Source organism: Dendroctonus ponderosae, unplaced genomic scaffold (genome assembly GCF_020466585.1).
Source record: "Dendroctonus ponderosae isolate FM_Combo_2020 unplaced genomic scaffold, Dpon_F_20191213v2 Dpon_F_20191213_3, whole genome shotgun sequence".
Classification (NCBI taxonomy): Eukaryota; Metazoa; Arthropoda; class Insecta; order Coleoptera; family Curculionidae; genus Dendroctonus; species Dendroctonus ponderosae.
Genome location: NW_026018508.1, coordinates 15085345 through 15102849, shown reverse-complemented (window position 1 = coordinate 15102849; position 17505 = coordinate 15085345). Strand labels below are relative to the sequence as shown.

Genomic DNA, 17505 nt, shown 5'->3' with positions numbered 1-17505 from the left:
AATTCGTTTTGGCATCGTTGGATAGAGAATTGAATGGGGGACCCCCTCCCTGGATCCGCCCTTGCCGCGAAAGCCTTCACAGTCTGATAACAAATATTATGGTTGAAAACTTTAAATTAAAATTACCCCATAATCGAGTCGCCTGTTTGGTGCCTGTAACAGTAGTCCCTACCTGTAATCGCGCTCAACTTACAAGGAGTTCCTGCGCGAGTTTTCGCACGGCAAGAACCTCGCAACCCCTCGTTCAGTCGAAGAGGAGTGTTGCTCCTAGACCTGGACAGCAGATTGGGATAGTGTCCGTTGCGTGAAATAGGAGGAGTTAACCGTTGGAAATGTTCACTGTAATAGTCCGTTTCATTGCGCTCCATTTCGGCATAATCGTCAAGCGTTTCGGGATTGCTCTGAAAAGCACGTAGCTTGTCGGTTTCACTGAACTGTGTAAAGCTTTTGCATGAATCGGGCTTTGCGGGTAGCGATTTCGACGCAGGCAAGCCAATAGCTTGTGAGGATTTCCGCTGCTTCCAGGCCCAAGTTCCAAGCATTTGCACTGAAGCATACTCGTTCAAATAAATATTGAAAATCAGCAATTATCATCACTTACCAATAATTATTGTTGCCGTCGCTAAGAGCAGGTTTTGAAGACCCAGATAACTGTTCCCGAACACAGCCATGACTAAGTTAATGGGCGGCAGGCTAATAATGGCCAATCGGGTGCTGGGTTTTGCCGAGAGGAACGCACAGCCCAGCATTGCCACCAATGAGAAACAGACGTGCGAAAAAACCAAGTTCAGTCGTTCAACTGCCTGGTCCGTGCCTCCCAAAGCTGAAGATTTGCATGAGAATCTACGAATAGTTCAATCGCCTACTTAATTACCTGTCAGAATCCACGACACTTTTTCCTCCAAAGTCTGTCTGGTTCCCTTAACTAGATTAACCAGAGCGTGCATAGTTTCATTCACTTCGTTCAGGTTGTTCAAGGTGGCCTCATACTGGCCTTGGAACTCCTCCTTTTGCTTCAACAGCATCTCAGAGTAGCCCTCTAAAACCGTTAAACACGCTCCTAACTGAATCCCTTCCCTCGTCCAAGAACTTACCAATCCGGTCAAACAGTGCACTGGCTTTCTTCTGAATAGTGTTCACATCCTCCAACAGTTGAGCATGATTGACCTTGGTGTCTGAGTGCTGATCAGCGACCATTTTTGCAGTACTTGCCAGACTTGATTGCACCTCTTTGGTCATCTGAACCAGCGTGTTGTGAGTATCACGGATCAGCTGCTTCTCGGAAGCCAGTCTCCTGATGTTTTCTTCAATGACGAGTTGACCGTGCAGCTGAGCTTTCTCAAGATCCTTCTGCTGCTCGAAAAGAGTATTTTGACCTGCAATGAGAATTTACCTAAAGTCCTGACTGCTCTTGTTGCTAAGAAGTTTTGCTGACCTTTGGCTAGAGACTCGGAAGTTTTTTCGGCTACGCCAAGGATGTTTTCCTGGTTGGTGGAGATTTTTTCCAAAACTCCCAGTTGATTTTGGGATGCTTCCATTAGCTTGTTGACGGTGTGCTCTCCGAGGGCTGTAAACTGGGATTTCCTGATCATGTAACATACTGCTTTGGCTCTGGAAATCAGCAGAATATATGAAAAACGTTGACTTGTCGGCTGAAAGGGTCAATTACCGATTGCTCATCAGAAGGTAGCTGTTCCAAGTGTCAGAATCCATAGCACTAGTGCATTGCTTGATGCTCATTTCTTCCATGCAGGTGAATATTTTTCTGCCTTCAACAAACGACTGGCAATTCAGAAGATGCACTGCCATCTTGGCCAGTTCTTCGTCATTCATCTTGTTGCAGTCGGTTTTCAGTCTCAACACCACCTGCCAGAGAAAAGCAAATCTGAGTGCTGACTTCGCCACTGAAAACTGTCCACTTCTTGTGTTCTTCCCAAACCACTCACCCTCTGCTGGCAAGAGTCCAGTTCAGAATTCGGCACTCCAGTGAGCTCTACAGCCTTAGAAATAAACTTCTCATCCACGCTAGATACTTCATACGGTATAGTTTTTTTGAACTCCTGTATCGAGCGGACTTCATTCTTCGTTCCATCACCATACCAGAAGAAACCCACGAAACTAGTAAAGTAATCTGTTAGAGCCCCTTCTACGCTGACGTTGCCAGCGAAAATCAGCAACAAAACTGCTAGTGTTGTATGGAAAAGCAGCGGAACGAAGGTTTTCATTATAAAAACAGATAGTCAGTTATTAAATCAGAATAACTTGAACAAATCGAGCATAGATGAAGACAAGTAAACCGAAGCAGCGACCGTTAAAATTTCAAAACTAATGCAGCTGTTCAATTTTGACCGATGTCAGCCTGACAGGTGGTCCATGTTGCCAATTGGGAGAAGGTTCACTTTATATCTGGCGGATTTCGGCGGTTTTTTTAATTTTACACACACAAGTACACTTAAAATAAAGCACATTCACGGAAAAAAATGTGGATGGTCCATAAATTTGCAGATAATGTAGAATTTTTACTCGACATTTATCTTTGAAAATGCGATTGCGCAGTGCTGTATACTCTTAAATCATGTTTTAAGAACTAATAATCGATGATTGGACACACAAAATTTGACCTATGTTCCACTGCACAAAATATGGCGTAAATATTGACACAACATGGCTATTTTATTAAACTTTGTAAATCTTTTCTAGCATGATTCTATGGACAATCCGCATTTTTTGTCTTGAATGTGCTTTATTTCAATGGGTCTTTAAGGGAAAATTTAAAAAAACTCCGAATTCCGCCAGATATAAAGTGTAGCTTCACCCGTGCACCTGGGATATAGGCAATCCAACATATTTTCACCCATTGACGTTTCTTTTGACGAGTTGTCAAATAGTTTCCCTGCTTGTTTGTTGTTTAATTAAACTCTTCATGTATTTACTTGGGAAAAAACTCTCAACACCCACTAATTGGTGATTTGAAAATGGAGAAGAGTGCAGTGGTGATAGCACTAAGCAACTTCGAAAAAATATGTCGAATCTGTTTACTGGAAGGCGAAGATTTGCAGTCAGTTTACAATGTCCTGATTCACAGTGAAGAAAAGACTGAAGAAATCAATTTGCTGGAAATATTTAAAAGACACTGTGATGTAGAAGTGAGTAGCTTTAAAACGCCCTGAGAAAACCCAATAAAATCCACCTTGTTTGAACTCCAGGTCAGTCCGACTGATGAAAAGCCCCAGCAAGTATGCAAACCTTGTATAGGCCTGCTTAGTGAGGCGTACAGATTCTTTTGCAAATGCGTCCAAACAAACTCTCTCTTAGACACCGTTTTGGCTGAGCACAAACCTCTGGCCTTAAGTGCCAAACCAGAGCCTAAAGTAAAACCACACTTAAGTGAGACTGGCCAGAGTGAAGAACAACGGCCTTACTTCAGCGAGTCTGAAGATGAAGCCTTTGGCGCCGAATGTGAGGATGACTCCGACTGGGAGCCTCTGAAGGAGAAAAAGTTCAAGATAGAAGCAACAGCAACAGCTGAAGACGAGCGTCAGGAAACTGAAGATGAAGTCGAAATCAAAGATGAACCTGTTATTAGCAGTAAGCACTTTTTTAAATGTAAAAAATGCGATACTCCCTCTAAATATTGTAGGAAGAAAGCGAAGATTCACTGACCGTATACAACCACCAATCAAAAAGAGAGGAAGACCAAAGAAAAATCGGAGCAGTGAACCCAAAGTGGAAAACGATGATTGCGATGCGATAGAAAACGAGAACAAAGAGCTAATTTGTCGGTTTTGCAGTAAAGTTTTGCCTGATGTTAATACATCAATTGATCATTACGATGAGGTGCACGCCCCAGAACTAGAAGTGGATGAGTGCATTCTATGCACTCGCCCAAAACCGTACAAAAAACGCGATAATCTCGTTTACCACATGGCGCTTCACTCGAAAGACAGCATAAAGTGTATACCGTGTCGGAAATATTTCAGGACAAAAGACTTGTTAACCGAGCATTTAAACGAGTGCTTCAAAGTGGATGTTAAAACATCGGTGAAAATCGAGCGAGAAGGAGAACCAGATGGGAGCCTGAGTAAGTACGGGTTTTAGAAAATCGGCACAAAAATTCCGCTTTTATTTTAGAGCCCGAACCTCACAACAATCGGCTGTCCCAAAAAGTGTTGAAACTCACCCAATACGATGGCGCTTTCACATGCCAGCTTTGCAACGAAAATCTGGGAGAAATTGGCGCAGTGATAGCGCATTATGAGACCTGCCACTTGGACGATCTCTCCTGCCTGATATGCTTGAGACAATTCACTCAACAAGTTCCTTTGTTTCATTTGGGGTTACATTCGAGAAAATCGCACATTTGCCGGCCCTGTCGGCTCTTTTTTCACACGAAGGAAGAATTCGAAGAGCACAACATCAAATACGACCACGACAAGTCGTTATCTTGTAAAATATGCGGCAAGAAATTCTCTAGAAATTACAAAAAAGTACGTTTTAAACACCGTTGGGGTTTTTTGAAATGCTATTTAAACGACTTTCCAGAACAAACACATGCTGAGCCATCTGAAGGAGAAGAACTACTCGTGCAACAAGTGCGGGAAGACCTTCACCTACAAGACCAGCTTGGTGCGCCATTTCAAGATGCATTTTGGAAAGCGGTTTTTATGCTCCTCCTGTGGAAATGGTAGGAAATGGGGGTTTGCCTCAACACCGCTTTAAAGTGTCTTTTTTAGTTTATACGACAAAATTTATGCTGCAGCGGCATATTCGAATAATGCATACTCATGTGGATGAAGATGGAAACCCGCTACCCAAGCCTGTAAGACATTTCCAGTGTTAAATTAATTTTGGTTCAAGTTTGGTTGTTGCAGCCTCCCAAACCGGTGAACCTTCAGTGCGAATTTTGCGGCGAAATTTTCACCACTAAATATGGATACGGCAGACACATCCGAAGACATCCAGAATTTAAAGAGTTTAAATGTAAGATATGTTCATTTATGTGCGACACCAGGGTGAGTCACCACGTTTTTTCTCCGGTTGACCCATGTAGTTGACGCAATAATGCACTTTTAGGATCAACTGGATGTTCATATGGAGCAGAAGCACAACAAGCACACGTGCGACGTATGCGGAAAGAGGTTTCCATTTGAAAGTGAATTGAAAACGCACCATCGGAAGCACGAGGACATGGAAACGGCCAGATTTAGGTAATTTTTCCAGGATAAATGGCATCGTCGTTCACTTTGATTGATCACTAGGTGCGACATGTGCGGAAAAACAGCCAGAACTCAAACGCAACTGAAAGTCCATTACAGAATACATACAGGAGAGCGACCGTTTTCTTGCGACACATGCGGCAAATCGTTTAAGCAAACGGCACATCTCAAAGTGCATATGTTCCAGCACACTGGAAAGATGCCATTTAAGTGCAAATTGTGTGATAAATCGTTTCCGTTTCAGCATGTTATGGAGATTCACATGCGCACCCATACTGGTAGGTAGAGTGGAATGTAAACATAGTTTTGATTTTTCATTTGTGTAAACTTTCAGGTGAGAAACCCTTTCAATGTATGTTCTGCGGAAACGCCTATCATGATCGAACAACAATGCAAAAACACCAAAAAAAGAAACATCCCGAAATGCCTCTGCAAAAAGCCAGTAGAAGCGAATATAAAATCGGCAATTTGCCCTAATACTATTGTAACAGCAAATTGTGCATAAATTAATATGTGATAAGCCTTCGAAAGTGCTATACAAAATAGGTAGATCCGTGTGTTCAAGTGTTGGTTTTCGAATCTCATTGCGTGTGTTTGTCTTCAATTGTATGAAGTAGTATTTATTTTGTAGCGGCCACTTTTTACAAGTGCATCTCTATTTTTCTTTTTACTAGGTAATTTTATATTGACTTTCACCGCTGCATTGTAGAGGAACTTCAGTTGCTTTAGCAGACCTTTACTTGATGATAGGAATATTAAAGATTTTTATACGAAATAGAATTTTACTCTCAACTCAACAACAATCCTGCACAGCTCGGTATAAACAAAACACAATTAACAAGTGGGGCGATAATAATGGATTTTCAAAGTTCTTTCCCTTCGAGGCTCTCAACATTCCGTATATAGCTAATAAATAACAATGGTTCATAAATATAATTCATACACATTTATAGGGTGAAGTTTGGAAGCATGATGAAAAACTAAATAGAAAGCGGAAATTAGATATCTAATAACGCAGGTTTAGTGTCTTTTGCGCACTTGATGATCGATCGCATACACTTAACAAAACCGGTGTCCTTAGGTTTTTCCAAACCTCGCAGCAAACGGTTTTTCATCACGGCGATGAATTCTTTGTTACTTAACATTCCATCATCTGGAAAGATGAACATATTCGATGTTGCAATTTTTTGAGATTTCTATGAGCTTGATAATCGAGTGATAAGTTTGCGTACTTACGATTTTCATCAAAAATTGTAAACACCACATGGATAACGTGGTCGCTCAGGTCCACATGCACCACACTTTTGGCAACGTGTTTCAGCGTGGATTCATCAAGGGAGGCTCCTGCGATGTGGTAGAAGGTGAGCGCTGTATCCACATCGTTGATGTTGTTGAGGAAATGGAAGAAATTCAAGTAGTCTTCCCTAGACAGTCCTTTAGAGTTGTCCTTAAAACTGTAAGGCAATTGAGAAGATATTAATCTAGAAGAACTGTAAATTTGGCGATTGCTTACGTCTTCTTCACTCGTTTCAACATTCGCGATTTCTTCTTGTTGGAGTAGCCCGCATAGGCCAGCAGCAGCTCTGTAAAATCTGCCTCAGAAATGTTCCCGTTCTTATCCGGGTTTTTGCGCTGAAACTCCAGACTCAAGATCTCTCTTTGCAGCTGCTTCTGGAACTCCAAGAACTTCTCAATGGTGAGCTTCTGCTTGAGGTTGGGACCGAAGAAGTAGGTGGTTAAGGCGGAATTGACACCCTAAATTCAAATTGCAAGGATTTCAATCGCAAATTCGTGCCTTAAGCCAGCGTTCTTTACCTTGAACGTATTTCCCGTATTAGCATGATCTCTATGGCGGGAGCCAACGCTTGTTTGCTGTCTTATTAATGTGGCGACTTTTTCAAACTCTTCGGAGTCCACATCGCCATCACCATTCAAGTCGAACATGCGAAAGGCGATTTCAAAGTGACGATGCGATGCTGAAAAATAGCGCTGGTTTAAGCTGGCGAGGATGCAAATCGCCACTCACTTGATAGCACGGTGAGAAGGAAGATGTAGTCGGAAAAGTTAATCAGGCCGGCGCTGCCTAGTTTGTAGAAGATGCTATCCTGGTCGAGGGTCAAATCCAGCTTCTTTTGCACTACCTGCAGAAACGCTCTTTAGATTGTATTTTCAATTGAAAACAGCATAACATATAAGTAAAACTCTGGTAAAACCTAGCTAGCCTAGGTGATTTGTTCTAAAAACAGCCTTAGCAATGTCCAAAGGGCTGTGGAAATAAGGGCACAAAACAAAGCGCGAGTGTCCCAACATGCTCAAAGTAGAAAAACTTAACCAAAGCGGAAACTCCTGAAAACGCATGCACCAAATTGAGACTACTTTTACCTGTAAACCGTGCTGAAAAAGATACAAATAGATGTGATTACATACACAGATAGGATCTTCCTATAGTGGGAAATTCCGTTAAAAGCTTAGAACTTGACTTGAGGGTTTTGCATCAAGAGGTGAAATTAATGGGAACATTTTTATATCCAACTTACTTTTGGATCGTAGCGCTTGTACTGATCTAGCCCCAGGCCTGCAAACAACAAAAAACATAGTTAATCCTCAATGTACCATTTTGAGTCAAAACCCACGCTAATTTCTTAAGTGGAGCACAGAAGCAACATCGACAATCAAGCAATAAAACAGCGAAGCCAAAAGCCCAAAACTAGTAGATATTAAGTAGTTAGTAAAGCTTCAAAAGGACTTGACTGGCTAAAGCAGAAGGAAGTGAACGAAACTGACCATCAGGCTGTTTTGATCCGGGAGTGATTGATCTTAAAAAGTCATCAGGAGTCATGTAGACCTCGTGCTGATCCACTGCAGGCCCTTGAACTTGGAGAGTGGCAAAGTACCGAAAAACCTTGTCCGGCGCTGAGTAGTGCCGAATGCGGTTTTCATACTGAATTATCTGCGAATGCGGGCGTGTTAGTTCTGAGAAGCCCAGGAACTCGCTTTTTCAATAGCCCAGGACTTAGGGATTAGTAAGTGGTAGGATACAAATTTAGTCCACACCGACAGTTAGTCGCAAACATAAACTTCCAACCCGCTACAACCCATTTACCAGTACTTAAGTATAATTTACCGTCAGGCTGTTTAACTCCCGGTGTGATCGCTCTTAGAAAATCATCGGGCGTCATGTAAACCTCATTGGATTCACCAATAAGCTTTACAGTAGCAAAATAGCGAAATATCTTGTCGGGTGTGGAGTAAGATCGCATTCGGTTCTCATATTCTATAATCTGGGAGAAAAAAACCAAAAAAATGCTTGAACAAAAAGCCGGCAAAGCGCACCTTCCTGTCGCGGAATCCGACTTTCTCCTTTCGCTTTTTCTTCTTTCCGCCAGCTTCTGTACTTTCATCATCACCGTCCGTTGACTGGTCGTCACTTTCCTGAAGGGCCTCCGCCTTGACCAGAGGCAACCCCCCAATCCTAAAGAACACCAATAGGGCGATCACATGGACGCAAGTTAGGAATTTACCGTTTCCATTCCACGAAGGGCGAGAGCAGGAACAGACACATTAACAGCAAGTAGCCCTTGGGAATTGGGGCCCCCTTTTCAACATTTGACTGGCTGTTTGGGATTGTATGGTGGTGTCTGTGCGATTCGATAACATGGCTGGGAAGTGAAGGCAGGACTTTGGGAAAGGTGTTTTGGCGAAGTAGGCGCGATCTGAGTGGCAGTAGACGCAAAATGGGAAAATAGCTCATGGCGCTAGCACAGAAAGGTCGAAAATAGTAAGATGTTACCAGGAAGCAACGGTCATGGTTCTCCAAGTGAAACCGCACACATTTAAGCACTTTTGGGTTGTTTTGGCAAAAAACTGACACTGATAACCTAAAAATGGATGTTATGTGACACCTGTGTGTGACACTGACGTCTCGAATATTGGGTTATTTTTTGTTGGGATTATGTCAGGTTTGTTATTATTATAACAGAGACAAGAAATAGTTATCCCTTGTCTCTGATTATAATGTGCCATCAAAAGAATTGTTGAAAATACTGTACTGCGTGAGTAACAGTATTATTGTGTGTAATCGAGGCTACGCATTTAGATTCCGGCATTTGTATTTATAATGCCGCTCTCAAGAATATTACCGATCACCAGAGGCTTGCTTGGAACTAAGCAAATTAACGTTAAATCGCCTGCGTTTATTAATGGAACATGGAATTTCGTGCAGAACAGAGGGTATAAGAACTTTGGCCACAAGAGGAAAATGGAACCCATGATTAGCATATGTCTTCTACTTTTTCTAAGTGGAGGTATGACCTTCTTTATGATAGACTGGAGATGGTAAGTGGAAGTCCACAAGCTTAACAATAATAGGCATAATTATTATATATATACGTATATGTATATAACGTCCATTTATAGTATAATTTATGTAAGCTTTATTGCATACCTAGTGCGTTTGGGTTAGTTTAGTGCATTTGCAGGTGTCGAATGTTATATTTGAATTATACTGGCCAATTGAAGGAGAAGCCCCAAGACACTTCACCCACCAAATAGATGGACATTATCGAATCAAATTGAAATTCCATGTAGTTGAATAATTTATTGTATTAGAATGTTATAACCATTTAGTCTACGAGTAGTTTTTTTTACCTTATAGTTCATTGTAATTACTAGTACATAACAATTTCCAACAAAACTTTTTAGGTCCACATACTACATACTAAATAATATTAATGTAAAAAAATTATATCGGGGACACAAATAGGCATTGCCACATGTTCTAATTCGAAATTGACATATTTATCAAGAATTTGAAGCATTTTGACACTGTCAAATGTTGTTTTGAAAGGAGTTTTTTTCCCAATTTTGTGCAAAGATATACAAAAACTATCGGCTTAGAACTTTGTGTTTTGGGTCTCCTATTTCGCGTCCAACCGATAGTTAACACTCCTTTTTGCAGGTAAGAAGTGGCAACCATACTGCAATTTATACCTGTAGGCATGTAAGGTTAGAACCTGTACAAAAACTAGCAAACTGAGGGCCCTTGAAACTTGAGCGTGGTAGAATTGTTATAAACAACTGCAACTACTGGATGATTTATTAGGGCAAATTTACGCGTTGTGGCGAAGTGAGCGCAAAGGCATTGAGAACATCTGGGATGCTACATGATATGATTATGTATACATGAAAATGTATACAAATGTATAATGCCTCGAAGCTCCCTGAATGTTCAGCGTGTGTTTCTACAATTATCGGAGCAATTGACTTTGGAAAATATCTAATTGTATTTCACTCTATAAGGCTTCAACCGCCAAAACAAGTAATAGTTTCTACTGAGCCAACCGAGGGTGTTTCTGTGCCTCCTTTCATCATAATTGGGGCTGATAATATTTACTACTCTTGCGTGTGACTGAATCCCACTTGATTAAATAATAACGCTAACTTGCTGATGAATTAAAGTCTACGAGGGAATTCAGTTTTTAGATTTGGATGTCACGTTTTATATTCCTTGCAGTCCAGTTATAAAAAAATGATTTATTACAAATAATCGGCGGGTTTAAACTTGATAGGCCACGTAACAAATGATTGCGCCATGCTTTCCTTTAGTTAATAACACAGACTATCAAACTATTAGCTAATAGTTTGATAACATGATGAAATGAAAGCAGTTTCATTTGATTTCCAGGTGAAAATGGCAATTCGTCGGCATTGTGACCCAATAAACGTGAAGAAAATCTGGGATGCCATACGATTGGCCAGTGCGGGCCACCAATCCTGCGATTCAAACAGAATTCTAAAACATTTTCAGAAGTCTAATGATTGCACGCAGGAACAAGTCGAGCTCTACATCAACCAATGTGTTAAGGATGGACTGATCATGTTAGTATGAACAATCGCTTATTTACTTGTAAGCACTTTGCCACGATCTATTCCTAATTTCCAGCGTGAATAAAAAAGCCAACGCGGAGCAGACGTACAAAGTAACGGACCAGAACCAGGTGAGTGTGCCTCTATTTATTCCAGTGCCTCCCGAAGCTAAAACTATCTGGTCTTGTCTTACAGCCACAGTTTGTTTTTAAAGATTGGTACTGTTTCGAGTGCCATTTAGCAGGCGACGTGAAGGTATGCGAAAACTGTTTCCGAGTTTTCCATTTCGACTGTATAAAGATTGCGGAACAACGATTCAACATTCACAAACCAAGTGATTCTCTGCGATCTAGTATTGATGCTGGTATGAATGTTGGCGAAATTAGTATGGACATTTCCACTAGTTCCAATGCTGCCGACAAATCGTCTGTTCATTTGTTCAATGAGAAACTGTGCAGCGTTTGCAATATCATCAATATTGATGACTGCAAAATGGACAAGTCTGAGATGAATTATCTGCTCAAGTTCGTCTTGCACCGAATTAGGACTTGGGTATGCGGCAAAACATTTACGCATTTTTTGAAATTTGACGCAATAATTGGGTTTTAGTTACCATACACAATTACCGAGAATATCGGCGAAGACGAAAGGCCCAGCTGGCTGACAGACACAGAGCTCACATGGCGAGCCAACCAATTATTCTGCGAGCATCGCGATATGTCCGTTCTTGAAGTTAATCTTAACTCAGAAGCGTACAATATCCTCTCAGAATTTCTGGCTGACATTCTCACTATCCAGCACAACGTCGCTATTTTCCATGGAAGTGAGTACAAAGCAAGTGCAACCAGTTCCCAGTAACTACATGGTAGTTTTAGGTAAATCTCTTGAACATTCCGCTGCAGAGATGATGATTCGCGACGCCCTGCACGACATATCGGAGCTGAAGAACTGCGTGGACTGCTACAAGCACAGCAACGAAAAAATCCACTTGCGATGGTTCACTTTGCCTTGCCGAAATCCTCATGAGCTAGTTTGGGCGAAGCAGAAAGGCTACCCTTATTGGCCGGCGAAGGTAAGCGTGTGCCTCAAAGCTGATCAAACAACTGCAACCATTCTTGCTTGCAGGTAATTAAGGAAACTTCTTCACATTATGATGTGCGATTCTTCGGGGGGAAGCATGAAAGGTCGCTGATTCACAAAAGCTACATAAAACCCATCACTGTTCCAAAAGAAAAGCTAAAAGTACGTGTTAATTTTGAAGACAAGCTGGGTAAATAACAGTTTTTTGCCGTTCAGATCAAGTCGTCGACTGCATTTACTAAGGCCTTGGAGGAACTGATTTACCATCAGAAACTGCTGTCTGATCCCCAGGAAATTGAGAATTTGCTATCGGTATCGAAAAATAAAAAAGTCCAAAAACGACCGCTGTTGTCGGTGAGCCATGCCGCTAAATCATTTAAGAAAAAGGGACAGTCCCCGGCTAGACAGACGAGCAACAGCCCGGCGATTCAAGAAATCCAAAGCGAAGCTGGCTCGAGCGGTACACTACTTTAATTGGCAACTAAATTAACCAGCGTACTTAAACAAGCCGCTTTTTCCTAGATATGTCGCAGAGAACCCCAAGCAAGCGACCTAAATTGGAGGCGGAAGGCGGTTCGAGTGAAGTAATTTCGGGCAATGTGATCGACATTTCAGATGGCGAAGAAGAGGAAACTGACTATTCATTTAGGGGAAACAGCGGCGCTGCGGATCCTTTTAGATTCGACGAGCACCAGGAGCAAGTATCTAGCTCGACAGAGAATTACAAAAAGCCCCCACAAAGCGCTGATCTGCATCAGCTAGATCAGCCTTACAGCGACTCAGTAGAGAAGGTAAACTGCAATCGCTTATATTGTCAGCACAATCCTCATAGTTATCCTGAATATTTCAAGATGAGACGAATGGTTGAACCGTTGTCCGATAAAAAGGAAATTATCAAGTGCACAATGGACTGCATGCAGGCCGAGATTGACCGAATCACTGACGAACACAATGAGCACTTAAAAAGGCTGTTTGAATCCCACAACATGCAGATTTCTGAGACAAAAAAGAAACAATGGGTAAGAGAGGGTCAGTGTTGCAGGGAAATTTGTTAAAAAATTTTTGTTTAAATTTCAGTGCTTCAATTGTGAGCAGGATGCCATTTACCATTGTTGTTGGAACACCGCGTATTGTTCACAGACTTGCCAGCAACAGCATTGGCAGGCCGAGCACAAGAAAGTCTGCCGACGGAAACGGCAAATATAGATTTGCTTTGAATATTTTATACAATAGGCAGTGTCCAATTGGGATAGACGTGTTTGTTCATGTATTTTATTCATTCACATATGTGGCAGTTTTAATATTAATTAGACTGTATCCGCCGATTTCGTGCAACTATAGTGTGTATTAAATAGTTTTTAAGTTTAAGCGTATTTTGATCTGCGTATAGTTGACGAGGTTTTGAGGCGGGGTTGGCGGAGGCACCTTTTTGCATTTTTTTTCTAGCAACGGAGTACTTCACTTTAAAAGTTAAATCAAAAGTTAAAAATTAAAAAAAGTGATTCCAAATTAAAATCTGTAACGTTTTTTGGAGCATTTTTTACCCTAATATACCCCAAAAACTAATCAAAAAGCGTTTACTTAAAAATATAAAACTCCGTCCACAAAGGGATAAGGGCTAGCTTACGCAAATCTGGCAACTGATAAAGATATAAAATTAATGTTACGACTATCTGCTGATGGGCACCTACTGCTGTTCATTTAGTTCTAAAAACTCGACATTTTTAAACGCTGCAAATTGTTGAGAATGCTGCTCTAAAAACTGCAGCTCGTCCCTTGTAAGCTGTTCGTTCAACTGCCTTAATGCAGTGAGGATTTCGCCCTGGAAAACCAGCCATCGATGCCACCACAATTCAAGAAGCTAAACAGTTACTAACTAACCTTTTGTCGGTCTCTGGCTTCAACGCTTATTTTATTGAACTTTAATTGCTCTTCAACAGTCTCAAGTCTTTCTCTCAGTTGCTTGGGTTCTCTTCTCCCAAACAGCCGTATCACTTCTGGCGTTTTGAATGCTTGCGAAATTGCAGCTTGGGTCGCCTAATTTGTTGTTTCGTTAATTAATTGTTTAATTACAAGGTACTTGAATATATGGAAGCATATGAAGGGGTTGAGGAGTTGGGAATTTGTAGAATGCGAGGATTGAGTTCTGGCCACTTACCAGCTGAAGTGCGCCTATGGAATTTACCAGTGATATATCACCGTTTACTAATTTTAATAGACTCGCGTTCAGTTCCTTTAGCTGATCCATTGTTTCTTCTTTGATTTCTTCGTAGTCTGAGGCTTCCATTGATTCTCTATTCATTCCAATAAAACTATTGACATATTTGGTTATATGATAAACAGCTTTTAACTATTATGGTAGGTTTCAAATGCAGAAAGTCTAATAAATCAGGCTGGTTAAATTATTACCGCACTACTTTGTAGCGAAGGAATAATGTCCAAAGGAAAATAGAGGAACTCAGTGGGTGATTTTCGTATGATCAGTTCACTCCCAAAACGAGCAGGTGGCAAGTTAAGTAGGTGTTTAAGAATGTTATATTTTACAATATTAATTAAAGGACAAGTGCGGGTTCTTACTTGCAGGCCTCCAAATCGGACAGTTGTTCCATCAAGCGGTCCAGTTGCTTTTCAACATTGTGTTTCAGTTTTTCAGTCTCACCTTGTCCATGGGAGGACATTCTCCGTTCTTAGGAGTGCTCTTATTTGAAAGCGTTTTTATGCTTTTTTGAATACTTTGAATATATTTGAGCTGTTTAACCCAACATTTTTGATGTATACAACTTTTATGTGACAAATGCAGCATCTCGTTTTTTGCTGGCGCCAAAAAGAGAAAACGATTCAGTCAATTTTTTGAAAATTTTTGATAAAATATGTGTTTGTTTCAAATATAACGAACACATCAAGACTAATGTTGGATCGCAACTTGAATTTTTTTGTTTTTTATTTAGTTTAATTAATGAATATTATTGAATTAAAAGCAAATGTTACAATGCAAAACTTTAGCTGAAGGTCSATTTAACGAATTTTAAATAAATTTATCAACAAATTAATCCCACCCTTATTAAGAGTCCTGGAGCTTCGATGTACTTATTTGCATCGCGGGGGGTAAACGGTAGTTGACCAGAGCATTTCCTGGAAGTTGGTCACATTGATGCATGTTTATTTGCCACGTTTGACATACGAAATTGTGCCGGCTCATTTCAAAGCAACGACATCCGGACGGGCTTTTATTGCCAGCAGAGCACGCTACAGAAGGAGATAGGAGGAACGGGAGTGTCCGAGTGAAAAAAGGCTTAATAGTGTGTGAACAATTTGCTAGGGGCGCTCCTGTCACATAACGTGAAAGCCGCGTGTCACTTGAAAATTAATTTTTCACTTATTTTGCTTAACAGAAACTGATAATTTTTTAGACGAACTAGAACAATTAGAAAACGGTGTTTTACATCTCGCCAGTGACGAGCCATGAGCCAGGCGATTCCCTGGACATTTTAAAGTTAACATGTTTTTCTACGAATAATACTCCGCCATATTGGAATTATCTTAACCTTTGATAAAGAAAGTGGTTAGATAAGCTGTTAACAAAAACTAGTCATTATCAAAATTGTAGCTAGCTTGTAACAGTGTAAGTCCTTGTTTTGGTAGAATATGATTTCGATGTATTCGGCGCTTTAGTGAAAGTGATGTGATGTGCCAACCATTGTGAACATATGCAGATACGAAAAGTAAACCTGTGGTGCCCACACTAGGGGACGCCGATCCCTAACCTGAGATGAGTACCAATCAGAAGCAACCGGCCACTGGGGGGCCTCAGACTCAGAGATATTCCAACTCGCCGTATCCTTTTTGATTCAGAAAATTTGGTACGCCCATCTGTCAAGTCAGTGTCAGGGCATTCATTAGTGAGTGTGAAAGTCCTCACTGATAGCTTTACGGCCCTTAATAAGCGTCCAAATCAGCGGCACCATTCACAAGTTAATTGCTTGGAATGCGCTCACTTCATTGCATTAATTTCTTGGAAATCTAGTGGTGGCAACCGCATTCACTAGCCAATCTCTGCTACTTGTACATTCACCATCGCCAGTTAATGCAATGAGGTTGCAGTATTATTAGCAAATTCTAAAGGCCATATGGTACCAATTCCTAAATGTGAGGAATGCCAAGCATTGCTTGACGCACCAACTGTAATAACCCATATTTAAGACTGCTCTTTTTATGGTACTAGCGGCAGCTGCAGTTACATCATATGATAACTGCTGCTAATTGGATGCTAAAGCAATACGCAAGTCGCCCTGCAGACCTACAAGCCCTTGCCAAATAGTTCGCGCTTTTTATCAGTTCGTGAGTATGATAGGAAGTAATTTTGGGTGCTGGTATTGCTCAATAAGTCGCCCATTCTGGGCCCTAAATAATCGTCATGAGGCCATTTTTTGGTGATTTTGGTAGGTACTCAGTGACGCAGGCGCTTGTTAAGTGGACGCCGGGTAACTCCACAGTGTTGCCGCAAGCCTGCTTTAGCAATCACTTCTAGCAGACACCGCCCTTTATTCGCTTTAAAGCACCCTAACGGTAAACGAAGGTTTTTTAAGTTTTGCTTGATTTCTCTTGCCCTTAACAGCAGCATTTTTCGAAAAATTTCCCAGGCTTATCGCTTGCGTGGTTCTGGATGATTGCCAGTCTCAAAAGCGACCCTCTCAAAATGCCTTGTTGATTAAATGCGGTTTTTCTCAATTGAATAGCTACCAGGCCATTAACTAGGTTATTCACCTTGGTCAATGAGTCATTGTATTAGTACCGAAATAGCCGTTTAGACTGCCTGTTTTTTTACATAACGCAGGACATAGCTTATCAAAAGCCATATCACTAGTGCCGAAAAGGTTTTCAATAGTATCAAAGCGATGAGGAAATGGTCCAGATTGTCAGTTAAATTTAATGAAAGTTGCACGTTTTCGTGCTGAAAAATGCACAATGGCAATAATCGCAACCGATAAAGTTCATTTCGGGTTTTATTTTCGATGCCAATGATTGATTATTTCGGACAATTGGCCAATAAGGAGCGATGTTTTTATTATTGGGCTATAGTTGATTGGAATTTGGTGTTTTTAGTTTCGCTAGTACACATCTTCACAGTTGTGTTCGCTTCGGGTGACAGACTTGTAAAGATCTATCGATCTATCTCCAATAAGCTGAAAATAACCGATTATCCGGGCAAACGAAAGCTGTAAAAGTCATTACAGCACACAGTGAATGTTTCTATTGAGCCCACACGAACACTGTATAACCGACGAAATGTGGCTTATAGGCCTGCCGTTTTCAACGCAGTTTAGGTGCAAGGGCGGATCCAGGG

At 41.1% G+C, this 17505-nt stretch overlaps 6 protein-coding genes across 12 annotated transcripts in view; 3 read left to right on the top strand and 3 right to left on the bottom strand.

Annotated features, from left to right (window-relative positions):
- Positions 1-6: 6 nt before the first annotated feature.
- On the bottom strand, positions 7-2318 carry LOC109538713 (protein brambleberry). The gene is made up of 7 exons (XM_019906083.2): positions 1947-2318; positions 1670-1866; positions 1436-1611; positions 1095-1376; positions 875-1039; positions 602-823; positions 7-547 (listed from the first exon to the last, which is right to left on the bottom strand). Exons 1-7 carry the CDS (start codon positions 2223-2225, stop codon positions 123-125), a joined length of 1746 nt encoding a protein of 581 aa, XP_019761642.1. The 5' UTR covers positions 2226-2318; the 3' UTR covers positions 7-122.
- Positions 2319-2853: 535 nt separating this feature from the next.
- LOC109538661 (oocyte zinc finger protein XlCOF6) lies at positions 2854-5991 on the top strand. Its single transcript, XM_019906014.2, has 10 exons — positions 2854-3146; positions 3207-3588; positions 3641-4081; positions 4132-4487; positions 4543-4684; positions 4734-4819; positions 4872-5012; positions 5074-5207; positions 5259-5494; positions 5551-5991. The coding sequence occupies exons 1-10, from the start codon at positions 2976-2978 to the stop codon at positions 5691-5693; spliced, it is 2232 nt and encodes a 743-aa protein (XP_019761573.2). The 5' UTR covers positions 2854-2975; the 3' UTR covers positions 5694-5991.
- Positions 5985-9141, bottom strand: LOC109538663 (calcium uptake protein 1 homolog, mitochondrial). Of its 2 annotated transcripts, XM_019906018.2 has the most exons (10): positions 8738-9141; positions 8550-8688; positions 8341-8497; positions 7754-7791; positions 7599-7610; positions 7243-7357; positions 7032-7192; positions 6730-6971; positions 6453-6670; positions 5985-6369 (listed from the first exon to the last, which is right to left on the bottom strand). In XM_019906018.2, exons 1-10 carry the CDS (start codon positions 8965-8967, stop codon positions 6215-6217), a joined length of 1467 nt encoding a protein of 488 aa, XP_019761577.2. In that variant the 5' UTR covers positions 8968-9141; the 3' UTR covers positions 5985-6214. The 2 variants fall into 2 exon arrangements, with proteins under 2 accessions (XP_019761577.2, XP_019761578.2); XM_019906019.2 differs by lacking the exon at positions 7599-7610.
- An 18-nt stretch (positions 9142-9159) lies between these two features.
- LOC109538662 (zinc finger MYND domain-containing protein 11) lies at positions 9160-13529 on the top strand. 3 transcript variants are annotated; one of them, XM_019906017.2, is made up of 12 exons: positions 9160-9551; positions 9695-10173; positions 10900-11093; positions 11158-11212; positions 11277-11633; positions 11691-11904; positions 11957-12153; positions 12207-12323; positions 12378-12621; positions 12684-12952; positions 13013-13180; positions 13239-13529. In XM_019906017.2, exons 3-12 carry the CDS (start codon positions 10906-10908, stop codon positions 13365-13367), a joined length of 1938 nt encoding a protein of 645 aa, XP_019761576.1. In that variant the 5' UTR covers positions 9160-9551; positions 9695-10173; positions 10900-10905; the 3' UTR covers positions 13368-13529. The 3 variants fall into 3 exon arrangements, with proteins under 3 accessions (XP_019761576.1, XP_019761575.1, XP_019761574.1); XM_019906016.2 differs by having other exon boundaries at positions 10883-11093; XM_019906015.2 differs by having other exon boundaries at positions 9695-11093.
- Positions 13401-14965, bottom strand: LOC109538665 (protein LZIC). Of its 2 annotated transcripts, none has more exons than XM_048664562.1 (4): positions 14739-14965; positions 14320-14473; positions 14043-14198; positions 13401-13983 (listed from the first exon to the last, which is right to left on the bottom strand). In XM_048664562.1, exons 1-4 carry the CDS (start codon positions 14837-14839, stop codon positions 13849-13851), a joined length of 546 nt encoding a protein of 181 aa, XP_048520519.1. In that variant the 5' UTR covers positions 14840-14965; the 3' UTR covers positions 13401-13848. The 2 variants fall into 2 exon arrangements, with proteins under 2 accessions (XP_048520519.1, XP_019761579.1); XM_019906020.2 differs by having other exon boundaries at positions 14320-14455; positions 14739-14964.
- Positions 14966-15463: 498 nt separating this feature from the next.
- The window catches only part of LOC109538573 (eukaryotic translation initiation factor 4 gamma 3), a 27620-nt gene continuing 25578 nt past the window's right edge, over positions 15464-17505 (top strand). For all 3 annotated transcript variants that reach the window (XM_019905842.2, XM_019905841.2, XM_019905840.2), the window contains exon 1: positions 15464-15995. In XM_019905842.2, coding sequence (XP_019761401.2) covers positions 15931-15995 — 65 coding nt within the window. In that variant the 5' untranslated portion in view covers positions 15464-15930. The remainder of the gene's footprint in view (positions 15996-17505) is intronic.

What these genes read in the sequence shown, in the direction of transcription:
- LOC109538713 (XM_019906083.2), bottom strand. Translation starts at nt 2,225, where the DNA reads ATGAAAACCTTCGTTCCGCTGCTTTTCCATACAACACTAGCAGTTTTG. An exon ending in TTCCGAGTCTCTAGCCAAAG is followed by an intron (nt 1,377 to 1,435) that starts GTCAGCAAAACT and finishes TTCTCATTGCAG; the next exon opens with GTCAAAATACTCTTTTCGAG. An exon ending in TGCACTGTTTGACCGGATTG is followed by an intron (nt 1,040 to 1,094) that starts GTAAGTTCTTGG and finishes TAACGGTTTTAG; the next exon opens with AGGGCTACTCTGAGATGCTG.
- LOC109538661 (XM_019906014.2), top strand. Translation starts at nt 2,976, where the DNA reads ATGGAGAAGAGTGCAGTGGTGATAGCACTAAGCAACTTCGAAAAAATA. An exon ending in GAAACCCGCTACCCAAGCCT is followed by an intron (nt 4,820 to 4,871) that starts GTAAGACATTTC and finishes TGGTTGTTGCAG; the next exon opens with CCTCCCAAACCGGTGAACCT. An exon ending in ATGGAAACGGCCAGATTTAG is followed by an intron (nt 5,208 to 5,258) that starts GTAATTTTTCCA and finishes ATTGATCACTAG; the next exon opens with GTGCGACATGTGCGGAAAAA.
- LOC109538663 (XM_019906018.2), bottom strand. Translation starts at nt 8,967, where the DNA reads ATGAGCTATTTTCCCATTTTGCGTCTACTGCCACTCAGATCGCGCCTA. An exon ending in ATACGGGAAATACGTTCAAG is followed by an intron (nt 6,972 to 7,031) that starts GTAAAGAACGCT and finishes ATTTGAATTTAG; the next exon opens with GGTGTCAATTCCGCCTTAAC. An exon ending in TACAATTTTTGATGAAAATC is followed by an intron (nt 6,370 to 6,452) that starts GTAAGTACGCAA and finishes TCATCTTTCCAG; the next exon opens with ATGATGGAATGTTAAGTAAC.
- LOC109538662 (XM_019906015.2), top strand. Translation starts at nt 10,873, where the DNA reads ATGAAAGCAGTTTCATTTGATTTCCAGGTGAAAATGGCAATTCGTCGG. An exon ending in GTTAAGGATGGACTGATCAT is followed by an intron (nt 11,094 to 11,157) that starts GTTAGTATGAAC and finishes CCTAATTTCCAG; the next exon opens with CGTGAATAAAAAAGCCAACG. An exon ending in ACAGCGACTCAGTAGAGAAG is followed by an intron (nt 12,953 to 13,012) that starts GTAAACTGCAAT and finishes GAATATTTCAAG; the next exon opens with ATGAGACGAATGGTTGAACC.
- LOC109538665 (XM_048664562.1), bottom strand. Translation starts at nt 14,839, where the DNA reads ATGTCCTCCCATGGACAAGGTGAGACTGAAAAACTGAAACACAATGTT. An exon ending in CCATAGGCGCACTTCAGCTG is followed by an intron (nt 14,199 to 14,319) that starts GTAAGTGGCCAG and finishes ACAACAAATTAG; the next exon opens with GCGACCCAAGCTGCAATTTC. An exon ending in AAGCCAGAGACCGACAAAAG is followed by an intron (nt 13,984 to 14,042) that starts GTTAGTTAGTAA and finishes CTGGTTTTCCAG; the next exon opens with GGCGAAATCCTCACTGCATT.